Source organism: Oncorhynchus mykiss, chromosome 11, assembly GCF_057628025.1.
Source record: "Oncorhynchus mykiss isolate SJ-2025 chromosome 11, ASM5762802v1, whole genome shotgun sequence".
Taxonomy (NCBI): domain Eukaryota; kingdom Metazoa; phylum Chordata; class Actinopteri; order Salmoniformes; family Salmonidae; genus Oncorhynchus; species Oncorhynchus mykiss.
This window is the reverse complement of record NC_143032.1, coordinates 26,378,053-26,398,316: the sequence shown is the minus strand read 5'-3', so window position 1 is coordinate 26,398,316 and position 20,264 is coordinate 26,378,053. Positions and strand designations below refer to the sequence as shown.

The following is a 20,264-nucleotide window of genomic DNA, read 5'->3' as shown; positions in this document are numbered from 1 at the left end:
AGAAGTAAGGAGGAGAGGAAGAGAAGGGGAGAGGGAGGAGGGGGAAAGAGGAGAGGAAGAGAGGGGGAGAGAGCAAAGGAAGAGAGGGAAAGAGAGGAGAGGTAGAGGAAGAGAGGGTGAGAAGTAAGGAAGAGAGGGGGAGAGATTACAGAAAGAGAGCAGAGAGAGAGGAGAGGAAGAGAGGAGGAGAGAGCAGAGGAAGAGAGCGGAAGAGAGGAGAGGCTGGAGTAGCTAGGTCTAAACTCAGAGGGGAGGACAGGAAATGAGATAGAAGGAAGAGAGAGGGGGTAATGGTGGGTAGTGGGGGTGTAGTGTGGAGTGTGAAGAGGTGGGGTCAGGTGGGGGTGTCAGGCTCCTCCAGCTGTGTCAAAACGTGGCTCCATGGCAGTGAGGTCGATACAGAGATGACAGGAGGTGACTGGTTAAGGACTGAATTGACTAGCAGAACTGGAGCTAAACTGAACCTGGAACGGAATGGGAATTGACCTGAGTGCAATCGTGCAGGTTGAGAGTGAAGGGGTGATGAACCAAAAATGACATTAACCCCCCTGATTATAATCAGGGGGTGATGGAGGGCTGTGGACGGGAGGGATGAGGGAGATGGAAGAGGTGTGAGGTCAGCTAACTCAGAGAAAAATAAATGCCGTCTCTCTCGCGACCTCACTTTCAATCAAGGTGCAATAATTAGAATGTTATCATAGAAGACATTCGGCCAACGGCAGTTTGCTTCAAAGACAAACATTATACCATGTAGTTTATACCAACGCATTTCTGCGAATACCACCAGGAGTTCAGGTGACTCACCCATCATGCGCGGTCCCATCATGACATTGCGTGGCGGCATGGAGGGCTGGTCGTCCATGGACTCTCTGGTCCCGAACATGGAGTGGGAGATGTGGCGCTCATGGTCGTCCAGAGGGTCTGTCAGAGGCTGCTCCTCCACCCGCAAGCTTCCTGGAACCTCCTAAAGAGGGACAGAGAAAGAAGAGAGGTCACTAAGTGGAGGGGAAAGAGAGAAGAACGTCAAACCCTTGATGCAAAACCAAGTCTCAAGTCTCAAACAAGGTTCAGTCTGTCCACGGCCACTTCAAACATACAATACAATCTTTCACGGGTTTGCATGTAGGAACCAGTACCAAAGGCGGTTTCATCTTCCAGTCAACAGACAAGGCAGTGCTCCCAGTCAGATGAAGCAGCATAGATTTCCCATAGCTGTAAACACAGCTGCCTCATCCAGTGGGCCTCATTTAATGGCAAACTACTTTTGCTCGGTGGTCAATGTATTGCGACATTGATTGTTGGGCGAACCGGCCACTCGATACACGTGTCACTTTTAACACAACCCTATTACTGAGTGACAGTTAAGAAATGACATTGTAGGGTTTTAGCTTGGACCTAATAAGAAACACTAGACTTCATGAGTCTTGTGTTTCCAGTCATCAATGTTAGGGGGGAGTGGGGTAAGTTGAGAAACGTTATATATTCAGCATCACTCCATCAATGGAAATATAGTATTCTTTCTAACAAAGATATCTATATATATTTCAGAGTGTTGTACATCCCTGGAAATAATCCTAATTCGTGTAAACATTACAGTTTTGAAAACATAGCTTGTCTAAACAAGTGGTCTCTTGGCAGGGTATGGGGTAAATTGAGTATAAACTGATGTATAGAACAATCTTAAAACGATCTACTTAGCATTGTGAAACCTCTAACGTAATAGATTCATTTGACTTGGTGAAAATCCGTTTTTTGGACCTAACTTGCTTACCACTTTTTCCATGTGGTTTCTTCCTTCACAAACTCCATGGAATGATGACCTCTTCCTAAATATGTGGTCAAATTATACTTTTTGTGTATGGTTTCCTAAAAAAAAAAGGGAGCCTCAATTTATGCCTTTGGCGCAACTTACCCCACTCTCCCCTACAACCATTCTGTCCTTGTCAACAGGCTGTGTCCCAAATGGCTCCCTTTTCCATGTATAGTGTGTTACTGTTGATCAGGACCCATAGGGCTCTGGTCAAAAGTGGTGCACTATGTAGGGAATAGGGTGTCATTTAGAACACAAACAGTGTAAAACTGTACAGGCTATGGTGGGAATGTTCTGTGATGCATTATGGCCCCAGAGAATAAAATATCATTTCCCACAAACATATGAGAGAAAGAGAGAAGGAGAAAAAAAGAGAGGGAGAAAATACTGTAGCATTGTTTGGCAGTCACCTGTGAGGGAACCACGTGCGACTGGTTAGAGAACAGAGCCTGTTCCAAAGACAACAGCCGGGCCCTGTTTCACCAACACACACACACGCATGCGCAAACACACACAGAGTTGATTCTTTATGCCCAGGGAATACAGTACGAGTTGGCCCTCCAACAGATCTGTTACAGATTCATTCCAAGCAGAGAGAGAGAGCGAGAAAGAGAGAGAGAGAGAGAGCCCTTTATGGTTGTGAGGTCTGGGGTCCGCTCACCAACCAACCAAGACTTCACAAAATGGGACAAACACCAAATTGAGACTCTGCACGCAGAATTCTGCATAAATATCCTCCGTGTACAACGTAGAACAACAAATAATGCATGCAGAGCAGAATTAGGCCGATACCCACTAATTATCAAAATCCAGAAAAGAGCCTTTAAATTCTACAACCACCTAAAAGGAAGCGATTCACAAACCTTCCATAACAAAGCCATCACCTACAGAGAGATGAACCTGGAGAAGAGTCCCCTAAGCAAGCTGGTCCTGGGGCTCTGTTCACAAACACAAACACACCCTACAGAGCCCCAGGACAACAGCACAATTAGACCCAACCAAATCATGAGAAAAACAAAAAGATAATTACTTGACACATTGGAAAGAATTAACAAAAAAACAGAGCAAACTATAATGCTATTTGGCCCTAAACAGAGAGTACACAGCGGCAGAATACCTGACCACTGTGACTGACCCAAAATTAAGGAAAGCTTTGACTATGTACAGACTCAGTGAGCATAGCCTTGCTATTGAGAAAGGCCGCCGTAGGCAGACATGGCTCTCAAGAGAAGACAGGCTATGTGCTCACTGCCCACAAAATGAGGTGGAAACTGAGCTGCACTTCCTAACCTACTGCCCAATGTATGACCATATTAGAGAGACATATTTCCCTCAGATTACACAGATCCACAAAGAATTCGAAATCAAATCCAATTTTGAAAAACTCCCATATCTACTGGGTGAAATTCCACAGTGTGCCATCACAGCAGCAAGATTTGTGACCTGTTGCCACGAGAAAAGGGCAACCAGTGAAGAACACACACCATTGTAAATACAACCCATATTTATGCTTATTTATTTTATCTTGTGTCTTTTAACCATTTGTACATTGTTAAAACACTGTATATATATATAATATGACATTTTTAATGTCTTTACTGTTTTGAAACCTCTGTATGTGTAATGTTTACTGTTAATTTTAGTTGTTTTTCACTTTATATATTCACTTTGTATGTTGTCTACCTCACTTTCTTTGGCAATGTTAACACATGTTTCCCATGCCAATAAAGCCCTTGAATTGAATTGAATTGAATTGAATTGAGAGAGAGAGAGAGAGAGAGACACACAGACGGAAGCGAGAGAGTGAAGCGAGAAAGTGAAGCGAGAGAGTGAAGCGAGAGAGTGAGGCGAGTGAGTGAGAGAGAAGCAAAAGAGAGAGAGAAGCAAGAGAGAGAGAGAGAGAGACAGCAGGAGAGCACAAAATAGAGAGGAACCAAGCTCTGAACTGACCCCAGACCTGCAAATATGGATGTATCATGACACAAAACTGACCACGGGCCAAAAGCAACAGAAACCAGAGAAGAGGAGATTCTTCAAGAAAACAAATAGAGAAACAAATGTGAGAGGATTGCAGAGGAAGAAAGACCTGTGCTGTCTATAGGACCAGACCAGTGCCGTTGGGTCAGCTCTGTAGTCTGCTGGGGTAGCACAGCCGTGCCGGGTCTATATGGTGACGGCTGGGTCAGGCGGGGGAAGAGACTTATCATGGTTGGTCTGTTTAATATAAATGAAGTTTAATGAAGTTGGGAGCTGAGGACTTTATCTAGCCTCGGCTTGATAAGCGCACAGCAAATGGAATGATTGGCGGCGGAGCGCAAAGGAAGGGGTTAACGCAATTACAATCCTTTCTAATAAAGCCTGGTCCAGGATGAATTGGTCTCAAGAAGGTTTCAATGGTACAACAGAGGACGTATTGTATTGGTTTCACTCTCTTGTTTTTCAATCTGGTGAGAGTGCGGTCTGGTAGGCTTATAAAAACACAGTCACAGGCTGAGAAAAGGGCCGACTTCTCAGAGCTAATGAATAACGTACGGACAGGCGTCATAGAGGACAGAGAGACTGAGAATTGATTAAACAGGCTTCATATGTACAGTAGCTAGTCTGGGGGGAGGTGCATGCGACTGTGTCTGTCTGTCTGCATGTGTGTGTGTGTGTGTGTGTGTGTGTGTGTGTGTGTGTGTGTGTGTGTGTGTGTGTGTGTACGGGTGTGTGTGTGTGTGTACGTGCCTGCATAAAGGAGTCTGTGCACAAGTGTGTTTGTATGTGTATGTGTGAGGTGGAGTTTGAGTGAGTGAGTAAACCAGTGTGCTTTTTAGTGGTATTACCAGCAGCTCTCACCATCTCTTAATCTCTCTTAATCTACTCATTTCCAGACTGGATTATCCGGCTGTGAAGGAAGGCTACTGATTCGCCCACAGAGAGCTTCGTCGGGAGTTCACCAAATTCCCACCGGATGACAGACGGAACACACATGCACAGACAGGGAAAAGTTGCCCCTAGATGACAAGGCAGCGTGTTACTCTAACGTCCTTGCCTGTACATGTATGGTTTTACGGTTAGCCCTTAGCCTGTTCATGTATGGTTTTACGGTTAGCCCTTAGCCTGTTCATGTATGGTTTTACGGTTAGCCCTTAGCCTGTTCATGTATGGTTTTACGGTTAGCCCTTAGCCTGTACATGTATGGTTTTACGGTTAGCCCTTAGCCTGTTCATGTATGGTTTTACAGTTAGCCCTTAGCCTGTTTATGTATGGTTTTACGGTTAGCCCTTAGCCTGTTCATGTATGGTTTTACGGTTAGACCTTAGCCTGTTCATGTATAGTTTTACGGTTAGCCCTTAGCCTGTTCATGTGGCCATCATCCAGTCAATTTTACCCATGATGCTGTTAGTAATTACAGTCTTTAAACTGCAGCATCCTACCCACCTTTGGACCAAACAACCAACACACCTACCAACCTAAGTCTCCAGTGGCTACCTCCGTCTCATTAGCTTCCCCTCATCCCTTCATCTGCCTCAAGCCTTATCCTCCCAGGTGTTCCCTCTCTCCCTTTCTACCTCTGCTGCATTCAATACCACTGCCCGTGTTTCCAGGAGATTGCCATTCCCCCTGTCTGTATTGATTGTAAACATTGTACTGTATGTGACTATAGCTGGGTAAAAGTTGTCATAAAGCGAGTTTAAGGGAAATAAACAGTGTTCAGGTGGTATGAAAAGTTGTATACATGTCTTAAAAATAAAATACAAATTTGTGCGTGCGCGCGTGTGTTCAAAGTGATCATGGTAAAGAATTAATAGAATAACCCCTTTTGAGTTCATACGGAACAGAGTTGAACTGAAATGAGCTGAACTGAGAGCTAATATAACACGTTACCCATACAGTCCGCCATTGCACTCAGCTACACCACTAAACCACCTGATTCAATAAATTATTCTCTGAATTGGACCAATTGAGTTTCCGTCGCTGGTCCTAAATTAGTTAGTCTGCTGGTACCAGCTGCGGTTGAATGGCCCTGCAGGAGGTGCAGAGTTGTGTTTCTGTAGTTCCACTATCTACTTTCCCACATTTACCCAGTTCATAATAAAGAGTAATCTCCCATCATGCAACACTCCCTCCCTTCTCTTCCTGTTATCCTCCAACATGAATCATTCTGATCTACTATGACATCACGCTAAGTGGTTGTCATGATCCCCATGTCATCATCTAATGGGGCCTCAAATCCCTCCCCATAACATTACATTACAGCGTTAAGGGAAAGGTCAGACGCAAATCTACCTCTCTCTTTTCTTTCTCTTTCTTTCTCTACCTCCATCTCTCTATATCCCCCCCCCCCTCTTTTCTTTGGGGAACGCATCTAAATGCATTAGTGTCGTAAGACTGTGTCCCCATCCCCATCCGCAGCGGATGGACGGTCAGCTCAATGCTAATAAAACCATAGTTTACTGTGCCAGGCAGATTCAGACTGATTGATCTCTCTCTGAAGCCATATTGATCAAGCCTGCTCTCCTCTTGTCTACAGGGCCGTGGTTCTTCTGTTAGCCAAGCCACCTCCTTCACAATGTCAACTCACATCAACGATCTCGTGCTGAATCCCATCTGGACATGTCTGGACAGTCATTGGTATGCAGAAAGGGACAGTTCATGTCCTGTTATGTAAAGGGCCCTTTTCCATTAGCTCCCCTCTTCAATGTAAGCTCAAATGTATTCTGTTCAGTATCTGTAATACACAGCAACATGGTGGAAGGAACAGGGCTTCTTCAGCAGGTATCCTGTCCTCTATTTCTTCATGTATGACATGAAGCCACATGATAGGAGCAGAGTAGCTAGGTCTCCCATTCTACCCTGATGTGGTGGGACTGCATTCAAAATGGCATCCTATTCCCTTTATAGTGCACTGTATGTAGAATAGGGTGCTATTTGGGACGCACACTTGCTGTACTGTAGCTCATCTATAATGCAGAGGGCATCTGAATCCTCCCATTATCAGATGATGGCCCAGGGCTTCCCAGTGGACCTGACTGGTCTTGACCAGTAAGTGAAGCTCCTCATAGCCTTCAAAAAGGTAGAGAGGCCAAAGCTTTGTCCGATGCTTTGTACACGGACACATTTGGTGTACAATCCTAACTGATTTAATGTTCAATGGGGCACACGTTAACAAAAAAATGATCTTAGTTAAGTTCAGCTTCCTTGATTCTCTCCCTTTCAAAATACACATATATTTTTTTATAATTTTGTGCTTACTCAACATGACTCAGCTTACAGAGGGTGTGGGGTATAGCCTAGCGATTACCCACAATGCGTCACTCAGGTCGTTTGAATAGAATAGGCCAGTGTAGCAGTTTCTTCTTCCAAATGATATTTACATAATTGAGAGAAAGAGTAGTGTTTCCGAAAGGCTTTCATGTGGTCAAGAGAAGGAAATGTTTTACATATATTTTTTATGTTCTGCCTCCAGGGACACTGGACTCTGCTGAGACACGCAGAAACTAAAGAAAGTGAAAGTTGGAAATAGAAATATCTTCATTTCAATAAATGAAATGAAACAATTGGGGAGAGAGGGTAGAGTAGCATCCTAAGGCTGTATGTTCCACTTCATGAATTTACATAAGCAGCACGTCCCATTCTGTGGGCATGCCTATTTTAAATACTGCAGTTTAAAAATAGTACAATATGGATGGTACAGTAAGTAAAACGTAGCACAGAGCAGAACAGGTGAGATGTAGAAAACATATTGTTAACATAATATGAAGGCTGCCTTAACTCTAAAAGTGTGCTGGTCAGGGCAGGTCCTGGTTGTTCTGCCGCCATAGGCGAGGCCAAAAAAATGGCTGTCCCTACAAGAATAGTCCCAAGTAAGCAAAATTACATTGAAAATATGTCAAAAATACATATTTTTCCAGATGTTTAAGCTAGGTTCAATGTAGGTTCTATAATGAGCCTATTTGAAATAAGGTTCATATTCAGTTCTGAAAAAAAGTTGAAAATAGGTACAGTTGAAGTTGGAAGTTTACATACACTTAGGTTGGTGTCATTCAAACTAATTTTTCAACCAGTCCACAAACTATAGCTTTGGCAAGTCGGTTAGGACATCTACTTTGTGGATGACACAAGTCATTTTTCCAACAATTGTTTACAGACAGATTATTTCACTTATAATTCACTGTATCACAATTCCAGTGGGTCAGAAGTTTAAATACACTAAGTTGACTGTGCCTTTAAATAGCTTGGGAAATTCCAGAAATGTATGTCATGGCTTTAGAAGCTTCTGATAGGCTATTCGACATAAATATGTCAATGTATGTATGTATTTCAAGGCCTACTGTCACGGCCGTCAAAAGAAGTGGACCAAAGTGCAGCGTGGTGAGCGTACATGTTCCTTTTATTTTAGAAAATGACGGCAACAAAACAACAAACGAAGAAAACAACCGTGAAGCTCACAGGGCTATAGTGCCACTAACTAAGATAACTACCCACACTGACAGGAGGGAAAAAGGGCTACCTAAGTATGATTCCCAATCAGAGACAGAGCTGGACAGCTGTCCTTGACTGAGAACCATACCCGGCCAGCACATAGAAATAAAGAAACATAGAAAACAAAACATAGAATGCCCACCCCACAAAAAAATCAAGACTGGTCCGGACAGGACTAAAAAAAGATGTCCAAAATGAGTCAGCGTCAGTCCGTGCTTACTGCCTACAGCAGGTATGTGCAACTCTAGTCCTCAGGGGCCGAAGCAGTGTCACACTTTTCCCCCATTCCTAGTCAACACAGCCGATGAAACTAATTGCTTTCTAAACTTAACATCACGATTAGTTGATTATTGGTGTCAGGTGTGTTAGCTGGGGCTGGGGGAAAAGTGTGACACCAATCAGTCCCCAGAGGACTGGAGTTGCCTAACCCTGGCATACAGTGTCAGCTGAAATGTAATTTTAGGAATGCCCATCTAGGCCTAGAGTTTGTAAAACACCAATAAAAAAGATGGGCGGTACGGACCGTACAAAGATGTCCAAAAGACGTTGGCGTCGGGTCCGTGCTTACTGGAGAGTAGCCTACCACTACCACGGACTGCAATGGAATTTTATGAATGTCCATCCATGCGGTAGGCCCAGCTGTTTGTAAAACAGGCCGTTGAGTTGGCTTTATTAGTCCTGATTCCTGTGACCAATCAATTTGGGTTATTTAAGCTCTGAATATCAGCTACCTAACTTCATCAGGAGGAGGTATCCTGAGCCTATTTGCAATGTGTTTACATAGCGGGAAATGCAGCAGAATGTTATTTTTTCACTATGATCAGCTCATCAAAAAATGCATGGATAAAAAGTTGAAACCACTGATCATGACAATTTAGCCCACGGGATGAAACTCGTGGACAGCAGTTGGGAGTATCCTGATTGTCCATTTCACTTTGACCTGTCCTGTTTAAAGACGATGTTGTTTGTCAACATGTCAGCGCATTTTTCTGTTTGATTGGGTGCCATTTAGGTGAGGCTATTTGATCAGAGAAACCTGCAAGATGTAAAAAGTCTCATTACATTGTCATTACATTTGATCTCCAGGCTGTAGGCTACAGAGAAGGCCACATACTCTTTCCACCAGATGCTATATCTTCTATATGATTTATGTTAGATCATTATTTGGACAGAAGCACCCCGGAGAGGTGTTATGTGTTGTTGTTGGAGGTGTGTCTTGGTCAGTTGAGCTCAGAAAAGGCCGCCGTCGTCAATCTGCCGCCTTAGGTGGCCGCATAATCCTGCCTAATGAGCGGGCCGGCTGTGGAGCTGGTTGCTTTTGGCAGACTTTTGTCAAGTTTGGCTTGTAAAGCACCTTGATGAGGCTGGCTTGGTAAGCTGTTATGACCACTGTAGTGATTTAGTGTCGCACAAAACAACGACAAAAGAAAGCTGACCAGGAAGGGGAAGGCAGAGTGTTGCAGGTCGCCAGCTCACCGACACATCAGTGAGTGCACACACACGGATTCACGCATGGATGCACACACATTCGCTGTGGTACACTTCACATCAGCTACAAAAAGTTTGGCACCGCGAAGAACTGGAAAGCATTTTCTAAAATAAATTAGTCTGTTTATAGTTCTGGAAGGCAAAACATATCTAAATAGGAATCAGACCTTTCTCGACTCAAAGCAGCAGGAAAGAAACACTAAATAAAAAGAACGCTCATGCACACACACACGTACACACACACAATACCCTACCGCCCCTCACAAATGTTTTTGTGCTGGTGCCAATCCCAGACCTCAGTCAGCAGCTCTGATTTCCCGCCAAATTACGCTGGAGGCAGTGGAATATTACTCTCACAAGCCTCTCCATCACATGACTGAATACTTTCAGACAAGTTTTAACTTGAGGTGAACAGCAACAACAAGCGTTTCTCAGAGACACGTTGACGTCAGCTCTGACTGTCGCTTTCTGAGGAAGATTATGATAAATGGATAAGCATGATAATATGAGGATATACATTCATTTATATGAGCAGAGCCAAACGCATGAGGGCTTTGCAAAAAAAAAGAATGCTTTGATAACACAGAAAAGCCCGCCCGCACACAGGCACGCACAAACTAAATGCACGCGCGCGCACACACACACACACACACACACACACACACACACACTGCAGTGGCTCTGTTGTCCTGGTGTGTAAATGAAATTGAAGATGCAAGTATTACATGCTAATAACAAAAAGCTCATCCATGTGAAATAAAACTTTTCACAACTTTATTATATTGAATATTGACTTCCATTTGTGACTTGGAATGAAGGTCATGCAACGCGCAATTAATTAAATCTGTTTTTATTTGCTGACGTGATGACACACATCGTTATAAAATGGCATAATTAATACCAAAGGAACATGAATAGGATGAGTACATTTTAAAGTCCTGATAAAAATTAATTGAATTGACTTTCCAAGAATGTAATTGCATTGAACACGTGACAATATATTAATAGAAGGAAATTACAAAGTCAGCATCCCAAATGGCACCCTATTCCCTATGTAGTGCAGTTATTTGGACCAGGGCTCAGAGCTGTGGTCAAAAGTAGTGCACTACACAGGGAATAGGGTGGCATTTGGGATGCTGCCAAAGTCTCTGAAGCATTGATTAAATTATAATGCGTCAAACATAAATTCCCAATGACCAATCACATTACTTTAATACTGTATATGGGTCAGAAGTACACTCCCTCAACTATGTGCCAGTCCTAGTTATCAGTCGGAACTATGCAATGACTGGTATGATAGAACAAGTTCTATTTTGTAATCCAATCAAATGTCACATGCGCCAAATACAAAAAGTGCAGACTTTACCGTGAAATCCTTACTTACGAGCCGAGCCCTTTCCCAACAATGCGGTTAAAAAGTAATAAAATTAGCAAATTAATAAAAAATAAAATAGTAACACGATAAAATAACAATAACAAGGCTATATACAGGCTATACTGTATACAAGGAGTACCGGTCCCGAGTCAGTGTACTGGGGGACGAGGTAGTTGGGGTGATTGATTGAGGTAATATGCACATGTAGGTTTGATTAGGTGATTGATTGAGGTAATATGTTCATGTAGGTTTGATTAGGTGATTGATTGAAGTACTATGTTCATGTAGGTTTGATTAGGTGATTGATTGAGGTAATATGTTCATGTAGGTTTGATTAGGTGATTGATTGAGGTAATATGTACATGTAGGTTTGATTAGGTGATTGATTGAGGTAATATGTACATGTAGGTTTGATTAGGTGATTGATTGAAGTACTATGTTCATGTAGGTAGGGGGGTGAAAAGCAGAAAGTCCAGGGAGTCATTTGATTAACTGTTCAGCAGTCTTATGGCTTTGGGGTAGAAGCTGTTCAGGAGCTTTTTGGTCCCAGACTTGGGGCTCCAGTAGCACTTGCCTTGCAGTAGCAGAGATATGAGACTGTGACTTGGGTGGCTGTAGTCTGACAATTTTTAGCGCCTTCCTGTGACACTGCCTGGTATAGAGGTCCTGGATGACAGAGAGCTTGGTCCCAGTGATGTCCTGGGCTGTACGCACTAACCTCTAGCGCCTTGCGGTCGGATGCTGAGCAGTTGCCATACCAAGTGGGGATGCAGCCAGTGAAGATGCTCTTGATGGTGCAGATGTAGAACTTCTTGAGGAGATTACAATGTGAGAGGCACTTGGTAATGATGATACACAGTACCAGTCAAAAGTTTGGAGACACCTACTCAATCAAGGGTTTTTCTTGATTTTTTACTGTTTTCTACATTGTAGAATATAATAGTGAAGACATCAAAACTCATACGGAATCATGTTGAAACCAAAAAAGTGTTAAACAAATCAAAATATATTTTATATTTGAGATTCTTCAAAGTAGCCACCCTTTGCCTTGATGACAGCTTTGCTCACTCTTGGCATTCTCTCAGTCTTGAAGGAGTTCCCACATATGCTGAGCACTTTTTGGCTGATTTTCCTTCACTCTGTGATCAAACTCTCCACAAACCATCTCAATTGGGTTGTAATTGGGTGATTGTGGAGACCAGGTCATCTGATGTAGTACTCCATCACTCTCCTTCTTGGTCAAATAGCCCTTACACAGCCTGGAGGTAGGTTGGGTCATTGTCCTGTTGAAAAACAAATGATAATCTGACTAAGCACAAACCAGATGGGATGGCGTATCGCTTCAGAATAATGTTGTATTCATGCTGGTTAAGTGTGCCAAGAATTCTAAATAAATCACAGACAGTGTCACCACCAAAAATCTCAAATTTGGACTCATCAGACCAAAATACAGATTTCCACTGGTCTAATGTCCATTGCTTGTGTTTCTTCACATTTCTTTAAGTCTCTGCAGCAATTCGACCATGAAGGCCTGATTCACAAAGTCTCCTCTGAAAAGGTGATGTTGAGATGTGTCTGTTACTTGAACTCTGAAGCATTTATTTGGGCTGCAATTTCTGAGGCTGGTTACTCTAATTAACTTGTCCTCTGCAGCAGAGGTTACTCTGGGTCTTCCGTTCCTGTAGTGGAGAGCCAGTTTCATCATAGCACTTGATGGTTTTTGCGACTCCACTTGAAGAAACGTTCAATGTTCTTGAAATTTTCCGGATTGACTGACCTTAATGTCTTAAAGTCATGATGGACTGTCGTTTCTCTTGCTTACTTGAGCTATTCTTGCCATAATATGGACTTGTTCTTTTACCAAATAGGGTTATCCTCTGTATACCACCCCTACCATGTCACAACACAACTGATTGGCTCAAACGCATTAAGAAGGAAATAAATTCTAATAATTAACTTTTAACAAAGGCACACCTGTTAATTGAAATGCATTCCAGGTGACTAACTCATGAATCTGGTTGAGATAATTCCTATAATGTGCAAAGCTGTCATCAAGGCAAAGGGTGGCTACTTTGAAGAATCTAAAACAAATATATATATTTGTTTAACACTTTTTTGGTTACCACATGGTTGTGTGTTATTTAATCTTTCATAGTTATTCTTCAATGTAGAAAATAGCAAAAATAAAGAAAACCATGGGATGAGTAGGTGTGTCTAAACTTTTGACTGGTACTGTACTAATCTACCTCTATCACTCCAGTATCCCTGCACATCATAAATATGGTACTGGAACTGACTGACCGTTTATATAGTTCTCGTTTGTTGTATTTCTTGTGTGTTTTTGTTCTACCTTGTGTTATGTTTAGTACTACATTGATATTGATTAGTGCATTGTTTGGTTTCGATCTTCCAAGGAAGGTATTACACTGTGCACGTGACATTAAAACTTGAAACTTGACTGTCTGGACTGATAGGAGCGACCTTGGATCTTGGAGGGCCCAGGAGGGACAAGTGTCCTTGGCCAGGGAAAGTGAGTGGGAGAAGGGTTAGGGGGGTGAGGGGGAATGTGTGTGTGTGTGTGCGTGGGGGGGACAGACGAAGGGCAGATGAGGGAAGAGTTTCCCAGCAGGAAGTCTGCTCAAGGACCACAGGACAGAGGCACCAATCATCCTCACACCAACACTAATCAAAGCTGATCTCGAATCAGAGGCTGCAGGGGATTGGAACACACATACAAAACAAACACGCACACACACTTCAACGACGAGTACTTCACCGCTGAATAAAACCAGCTCATCTCCATAATCAGCCCATTCCCATATCAATTCATCTCCCCATAGATACCAACATAATATATTTGCTTCACCACTTCAAAGCCAATGAAATGTATTCTGAAAGATAAATTCGTTTTTTAAGATGTTATGAGAGCAGCTCGACTGCTGGTTAATAGAGAAACATAAATAGATTCAGGGTTGAGTGACGGGACTTGATCTTTTTTGATATTTCCGAAAGCCAGCAGCACCTATCAAAACCATATCTGGGCTAGGGCATTCCACAGGCTGAATTGCTTTCGATCCTCTCAACTTCTGCTTCAGCCTGATAACAACTCCTCACTTTAATTCACTTTCTTTCTCAAAGTCCAACCTTCCTATCTGCACATTGTGGTGGGCTGTGTCTGCCTCTGTCTGCCAATCATCCACCAATGAAGTGGCTCTCGCCATATCATAGCGCCCCACATTGTTAAGTCAACCATATGCAATGGGTCCGAAAGCAGAGAAGAGTTAGATTATCAAAATTGGATCTTTGCTGTGAAGATTTGCATGGTGGTAGTAGAGCTCCTGAAGGTGTCTCTCTGGCTATCTCAAAGAACCAAACCAAGGAAAGGAGGGCGATAGACAGAGATAAAAAAAAGGAGGACGATAGACAGAGATAAGAAAATGAGGGTGATAGACAGAGGTAAGAAAAGGAGGGCGATAGACAGGTAAGAAAAGGAGGGCGATAGACAGAGATAAGAAAATGAGGGTGATAGACAGAGATAAGAAAATGAGGGTGATAGACAGAGGTAAGAAAAGGAGGGCGATAGACAGAGGTAAGAAAAGGAGGGCGATAGACAGAGATAAAAAAAAGGAGGACGATAGACAGAGATAAGAAAATGAGGGTGATAGACAGAGGTAAGAAAAGGAGGGCGATAGACAGAGATAAAAAAAAGGAGGACGATAGACAGAGGTAAGAAAAGGAGGGCGATAGACAGAGATAAAAAAAAGGAGGATGATAGACAGAAGAAAAGGAGGGCGATAGACAGAGATAAGAAAAGGAGGGCGATAGACAGAGATAAGAAAATGAGGGTGATAGACAGAGGTAAGAAAAGGAGGGCGATAGACAGAGATTAAAAAAAAGGAGGACGATAGACAGAAGAAAAGGAGGGCGATAGACAAGAAAAGGAGGGTGATAGACAGAGATAAGAAAAGGAGGGCGATAGACAAGAAAAGGAGGGCGATAGACAGAGATAAGAAAAGGAGGGCGATAGACAAGAAAAGGAGGGCGATAGACAGAGATAAGAAAAGGAGGGCGATAGACAAGAAAAGGAGGGCGATAGACAGAGATAAGAAAAGGAGGGTGATAGACAGAGATAAGAAAAGGAGGGCGATAGACAGAGATAAGAAAAGGAGGGCAATAGACAGAGATAAGAAAAGGAGGGCGATAGACAGAGATAAGAAAAGGAGGGCGATAGACAAGAAAAGGAGGGTGATAGACAGAGATAAGAAAAAGAGGGCGATAGACAGAGGTAAGAAAAGGAGGGCGATAGACAGAGATAAGAAAAGGAGGGCGATAGACAGAGATAAGAAAAGGAGGGCGATAGACAGAGATAAGAAAAGGAGGGCGATAGACAAGAAAATGAGGGCGATAGACAGAGATAAGAAAAGGAGGGCAATAGACAGAGATAAGAAAAGGAGGGCGATAGACAGAGATAAGAAAATGAGGGTGATAGACAGAGATAAGAAAAGGAGGGCGATAGACAGAGATAAGAAAAGGAGGGCGATAGACAAGAAAAGGAGGGTGATAGACAGAGATAAGAAAAGGAGGGCGATAGACAAGAAAAGGAGGGTGATAGACAGAGATAAGAAAAGGAGGGCGATAGACAGAGATAAGAAAAGGAGGGCGATAGACAGAGATAAGAAAAGGAGGGCGATAGACAAGAAAAGGAGGGCGATAGACAGAGATAAGAAAAGGAGGGCGATAGACAGAGGTAAGAAAAGGAGGGCGATAGACAGAGGTAAGAAAAGGAGGGCGATAGACAGAGATAAGAAAAGAAGGGCGATAGACAGAGATAAGAAAAGGAGGGCGATAGACAGAGGTAAGAAAAGGAGGGCGATAGACAAGAAAAGGAGGGCGATAGACAGAGATAAGAAAAGGAGGGCGATAGACAGAGATAAGAAAAGGAGGGCGATAGACAAGAAAAGGAGGGCGATAGACAGAGATAAGAAAAGGAGGGCGATAGACAGAGGTAAGAAAAGGAGGGTGATAGACAGAGGTAAGAAAAGGAGGGCGATAGACAGAGATAAGAAAAGGAGGGCGATAGACAAGAAAAGGAGGGCGATAGACAGAGATAAGAAAAGGAGGGCGATAGACAGAGATAAGAAAAGGAGGGTGATAGACAGAGGTAAGAAAAGGAGGGCGATAGACAGAGATAAGAAAAGGAGGGCGATAGACAGAGATAAGAAAAGGAGGGCGATAGACAGAGATAAGAAAAGGAGGGCGATAGACAAGAAAATGAGGGCGATAGACAGAGATAAGAAAAGGAGGGCAATAGACAGAGATAAGAAAAGGAGGGCGATAGACAGAGATAAGAAAATGAGGGTGATAGACAGAGATAAGAAAAGGAGGGCGATAGACAGAGATAAGAAAAGGAGGGCGATAGACAAGAAAAGGAGGGTGATAGACAGAGATAAGAAAAGGAGGGCGATAGACAAGAAAAGGAGGGTGATAGACAGAGATAAGAAAAGGAGGGCGATAGACAGAGATAAGAAAAGGAGGGCGATAGACAAGAAAAGGAGGGCGATAGACAGAGATAAGAAAAGGAGGGCGATAGACAGAGGTAAGAAAAGGAGGGCGATAGACAGAGGTAAGAAAAGGAGGGCGATAGACAGAGATAAGAAAAGAAGGGCGATAGACAGAGATAAGAAAAGGAGGGCGATAGACAGAGGTAAGAAAAGGAGGGCGATAGACAAGAAAAGGAGGGCGATAGACAGAGATAAGAAAAGGAGGGCGATAGACAGAGGTAAGAAAAGGAGGGTGATAGACAGAGATAAGAAAAGGAGGGCGATAGACAAGAAAAGGAGGGCGATAGACAGAGATAAGAAAAGGAGGGCGATAGACAGAGGTAAGAAAAGGAGGGTGATAGACAGAGGTAAGAAAAGGAGGGCGATAGACAGAGATAAGAAAAGGAGGGCGATAGACAAGAAAAGGAGGGCGATAGACAGAGATAAGAAAAGGAGGGCGATAGACAGAGATAAGAAAAGGAGGGTGATAGACAGAGGTAAGAAAAGGAGGGCGATAGACAGAGATAAGAAAAGGAGGGCGATAGACAGAGATAAGAAAAGGAGGGCGATAGACAGAGGTAAGAAAAGGAGGGTGATAGACAGAGATAAGAAAAAGAGGGCGATAGACAAGAAAAGGAGGGCAACAGACAGAGGTAAGAAAAGGAGGGTGATAGACAGAGGTAAGAAAAGGAGGGCGATAGACAGAGATAAGAAAAGTAGGGTGATAGACAGAGATAAGAAAAGGAGGGCGATAGACAGAGGTAAGAAAAGGAGGGTGATAGACAGAGGTAAGAAAAGGAGGGCGATAGACAGAGATAAGAAAAGGAGGGCGATAGACAGAGGTAAGAAAAGGAGGGTGATAGACAGAGATAAGAAAAAGAGGGCGATAGACAAGAAAAGGAGGGCAATAGACAGAGGTAAGAAAAGGAGGGTGATAGACAGAGATAAGAAAAGTAGGGTGATAGACAGAGGTAAGAAAAGGAGGGTGATAGACAGAGGTAAGAAAAAGAGGGCGATAGACAAGAAAAGGAGGGCAATAGACAGAGGTAAGAAAAGGAGGGTGATAGACAGAGGTAAGAAAAGGAGGGCGATAGACAGAGATAAGAAAAGTAGGGTGATAGACAGAGATAAGAAAAGGAGGGCGATAGACAGAGGTAAGAAAAGGAGGGTGATAGACAGAGGTAAGAAAAGGAGGGCGATAGACAGAGATAAGAAAAGGAGGGTGATAGACAGAGGTAAGAAAAGGAGGGCGATAGACAGAGATAAGAAAAGGAGGGCGATAGACAGAGATAGGTGGCAAGGTAAAAGTCAATCATAAAGCAATTGTTTATCATTGAAGGCCCTTGTTTATCATTCAAAGCAGACAAGTGGTCCATCCATCAATCCCTCTCTCATCCCTCTCTCGTTCTCACACACTCAACTCGTCTGTCTGACGAGTCAAGCAGCACAAGCAGTAAAGGAGCGGGGGAAAGAGATCAACTCTTTCATTCCCAATACCCCTAATATCAACCTATGAAGCTCAGCTAAGGTCAAACAATTAAAACATCCGCTCTTCATGATAAAGACAATTAGTTCTCTAGCATTTCATTCATACACACGAGGGTTGAGGTCCATTTAATTTCAATTCCAGTAAATTCTGAGAGTAAACCAAATTCACCATTGAAAAGCTTTGAATTCAATTTTAATTTCTGTGTACTTCCTGAATTGCCTGGAATTGAAATGGAATTGATTACCAGCTTAACACACACACACACACACACACACACACACACACACACACACACACACAGGGAATGACCTTAGAGTCTCACAATGGTGCATTCATTACCTCGTTGCTCTTGGCAACCTTCCTGGCAACGATGAGTTGGATCATCCCTCGTTTGTTGCCCTCCGTCGACATGGACAGGCGAAGCATTTCCATGGCATCCTGGTTGGGTGTCCCTAGCAACGACTCGCCATTGACGGCAATCAGCTGGTCGTTGACTCTCAGTCGGCCATCCTGATCAACCACACAAAAGAGAAGGGTGTGATCTGATGGTATATATATATATATATACAGTGCCTTGCGAAAGTATTCGGCCCCCTTGAACTTTGCGACCTTTTGCCACATTTCAGGCTTCAAACATAAAGATATAAAACTGTATTTGTTTGTGAAGAATCAACAACAAGTGGGACACAATCATGAAGTGGAACGACATTTATTGGATATTTCAAACTTTTTTAACAAATCAAAACCTGAAAAATTGGGCGTGCAAAATTATTCAGCCCCTTTACTTTTAGTGCAGCAAACTCTCTCCAGAAGTTCAGTGAGGATCTCTGAATGATCCAATGTTGACCTAAATGACTAATGATGATAAATACAATCCACCTGTGTGTAATCAAGTCTCCGTATAAATGCACCTGCACTGTGACAGTCTCAGAGGTCTGTTAAAAGCGCAGAGAGCATCATGAGGAACACACCAGGCAGGTCCGAGATACTGTTGTGAAGAAGTTTAAAGCCGGATTTGGATACAAAAAGATTTCCCAAGCTTTAAACATCCCAAGGAGCACGGTGCAAGCGATAATATTGAAATGGAAGGAGTATCAGACCACTGCAAACCTACCAAGACCTGGCCGTCCCTCTAAACTTTCAGCTCATACAAGGAGAAGACTGATCAGAGATGCAGCCAAGAGGCCCATGATCACTCTGGATGAACTGCAGAGATCTACAGCTGAGGTGGGAGACTCTGTCCATAGGACAACAATCAGTCGTATATTGCACAAATCTGGCCTTTATGGAAGAGTGGCAAGAAGAAAGCCATTTCTTAAAGATATCCATAAAAAGTGGAAAAAAAGTGGAAACCAAAATTGAACTTTTTGGCAACAATGCAAAACGTTATGTTTGGCGTAAAAGCAACACAGCTCAACACCCTGAACACACCATACCCACTGTCAAACATGGTGGTGGTGGCAGCATCAAAAAAAAAAAGGTTAAAATTGATGGGAAGATGGATGGAGCCAAATACAGGACCATTCTGGAAGAAAACCTGATGGAGTCTGCAAAAGACCTGAGACTGGGATGGAGATTTGTCTTCCAACAAGACAATGATCCAAAACATAAAGCAAAATCTACAATGGAATGGTTCAAAAATAAACATATCCAGGTGTTAGAATGGCCAAGTCAAAGTCCAGACCTGAATCCAATCGAGAATCTGTGGAAAGAACTGAAAACTGCTGTTCACAATTGCTCTCCATCCAACCTCACTGAGCTCGAGCTGTTTTGCAAGGAGGAATGGGAAAAAATTTCAGTCTCTCGATGTGCAAAACTGATAGAGACATACCCCAAGCGACTTACAGCTGTAATCGCAGCAAAAGGTGGCGCTACAAAGTATTAACTTAAGGGGGCTGAATAATTTTGCACTCCCAATTTTTCAGTTTTTGATTTGTTAAAAAAGTTTGAAATATCCAATAAATGTCGTTCCACTTCATGATTGTGTCCCACTTGTTGTTGATTCTTCACAAAAAAATGTGTGTGTGTAAATTGACCTGTTTTACAACGCATAACGATAAGGACATGTAATCTTGACAATTTCTTTAAGTGAAT

At 42.9% G+C, this 20,264-nt stretch overlaps 1 protein-coding gene across 4 annotated transcripts in view; it reads right to left on the bottom strand.

Annotated features, from left to right (window-relative positions):
• Positions 1-20,264, bottom strand: part of LOC110535542 (partitioning defective 3 homolog) — a 546,846-nt gene that overhangs the window by 225,548 nt on the left and 301,034 nt on the right. For all 4 annotated transcript variants that reach the window (XM_036935238.2, XM_036935240.2, XM_090189781.1 and 1 more), the window contains 2 exons: positions 18,510-18,680; positions 805-964 (listed from right to left, as the gene is read on the bottom strand). In XM_036935238.2, coding sequence (XP_036791133.2) covers positions 805-964; positions 18,510-18,680 — 331 coding nt within the window. The remainder of the gene's footprint in view (positions 1-804; positions 965-18,509; positions 18,681-20,264) is intronic.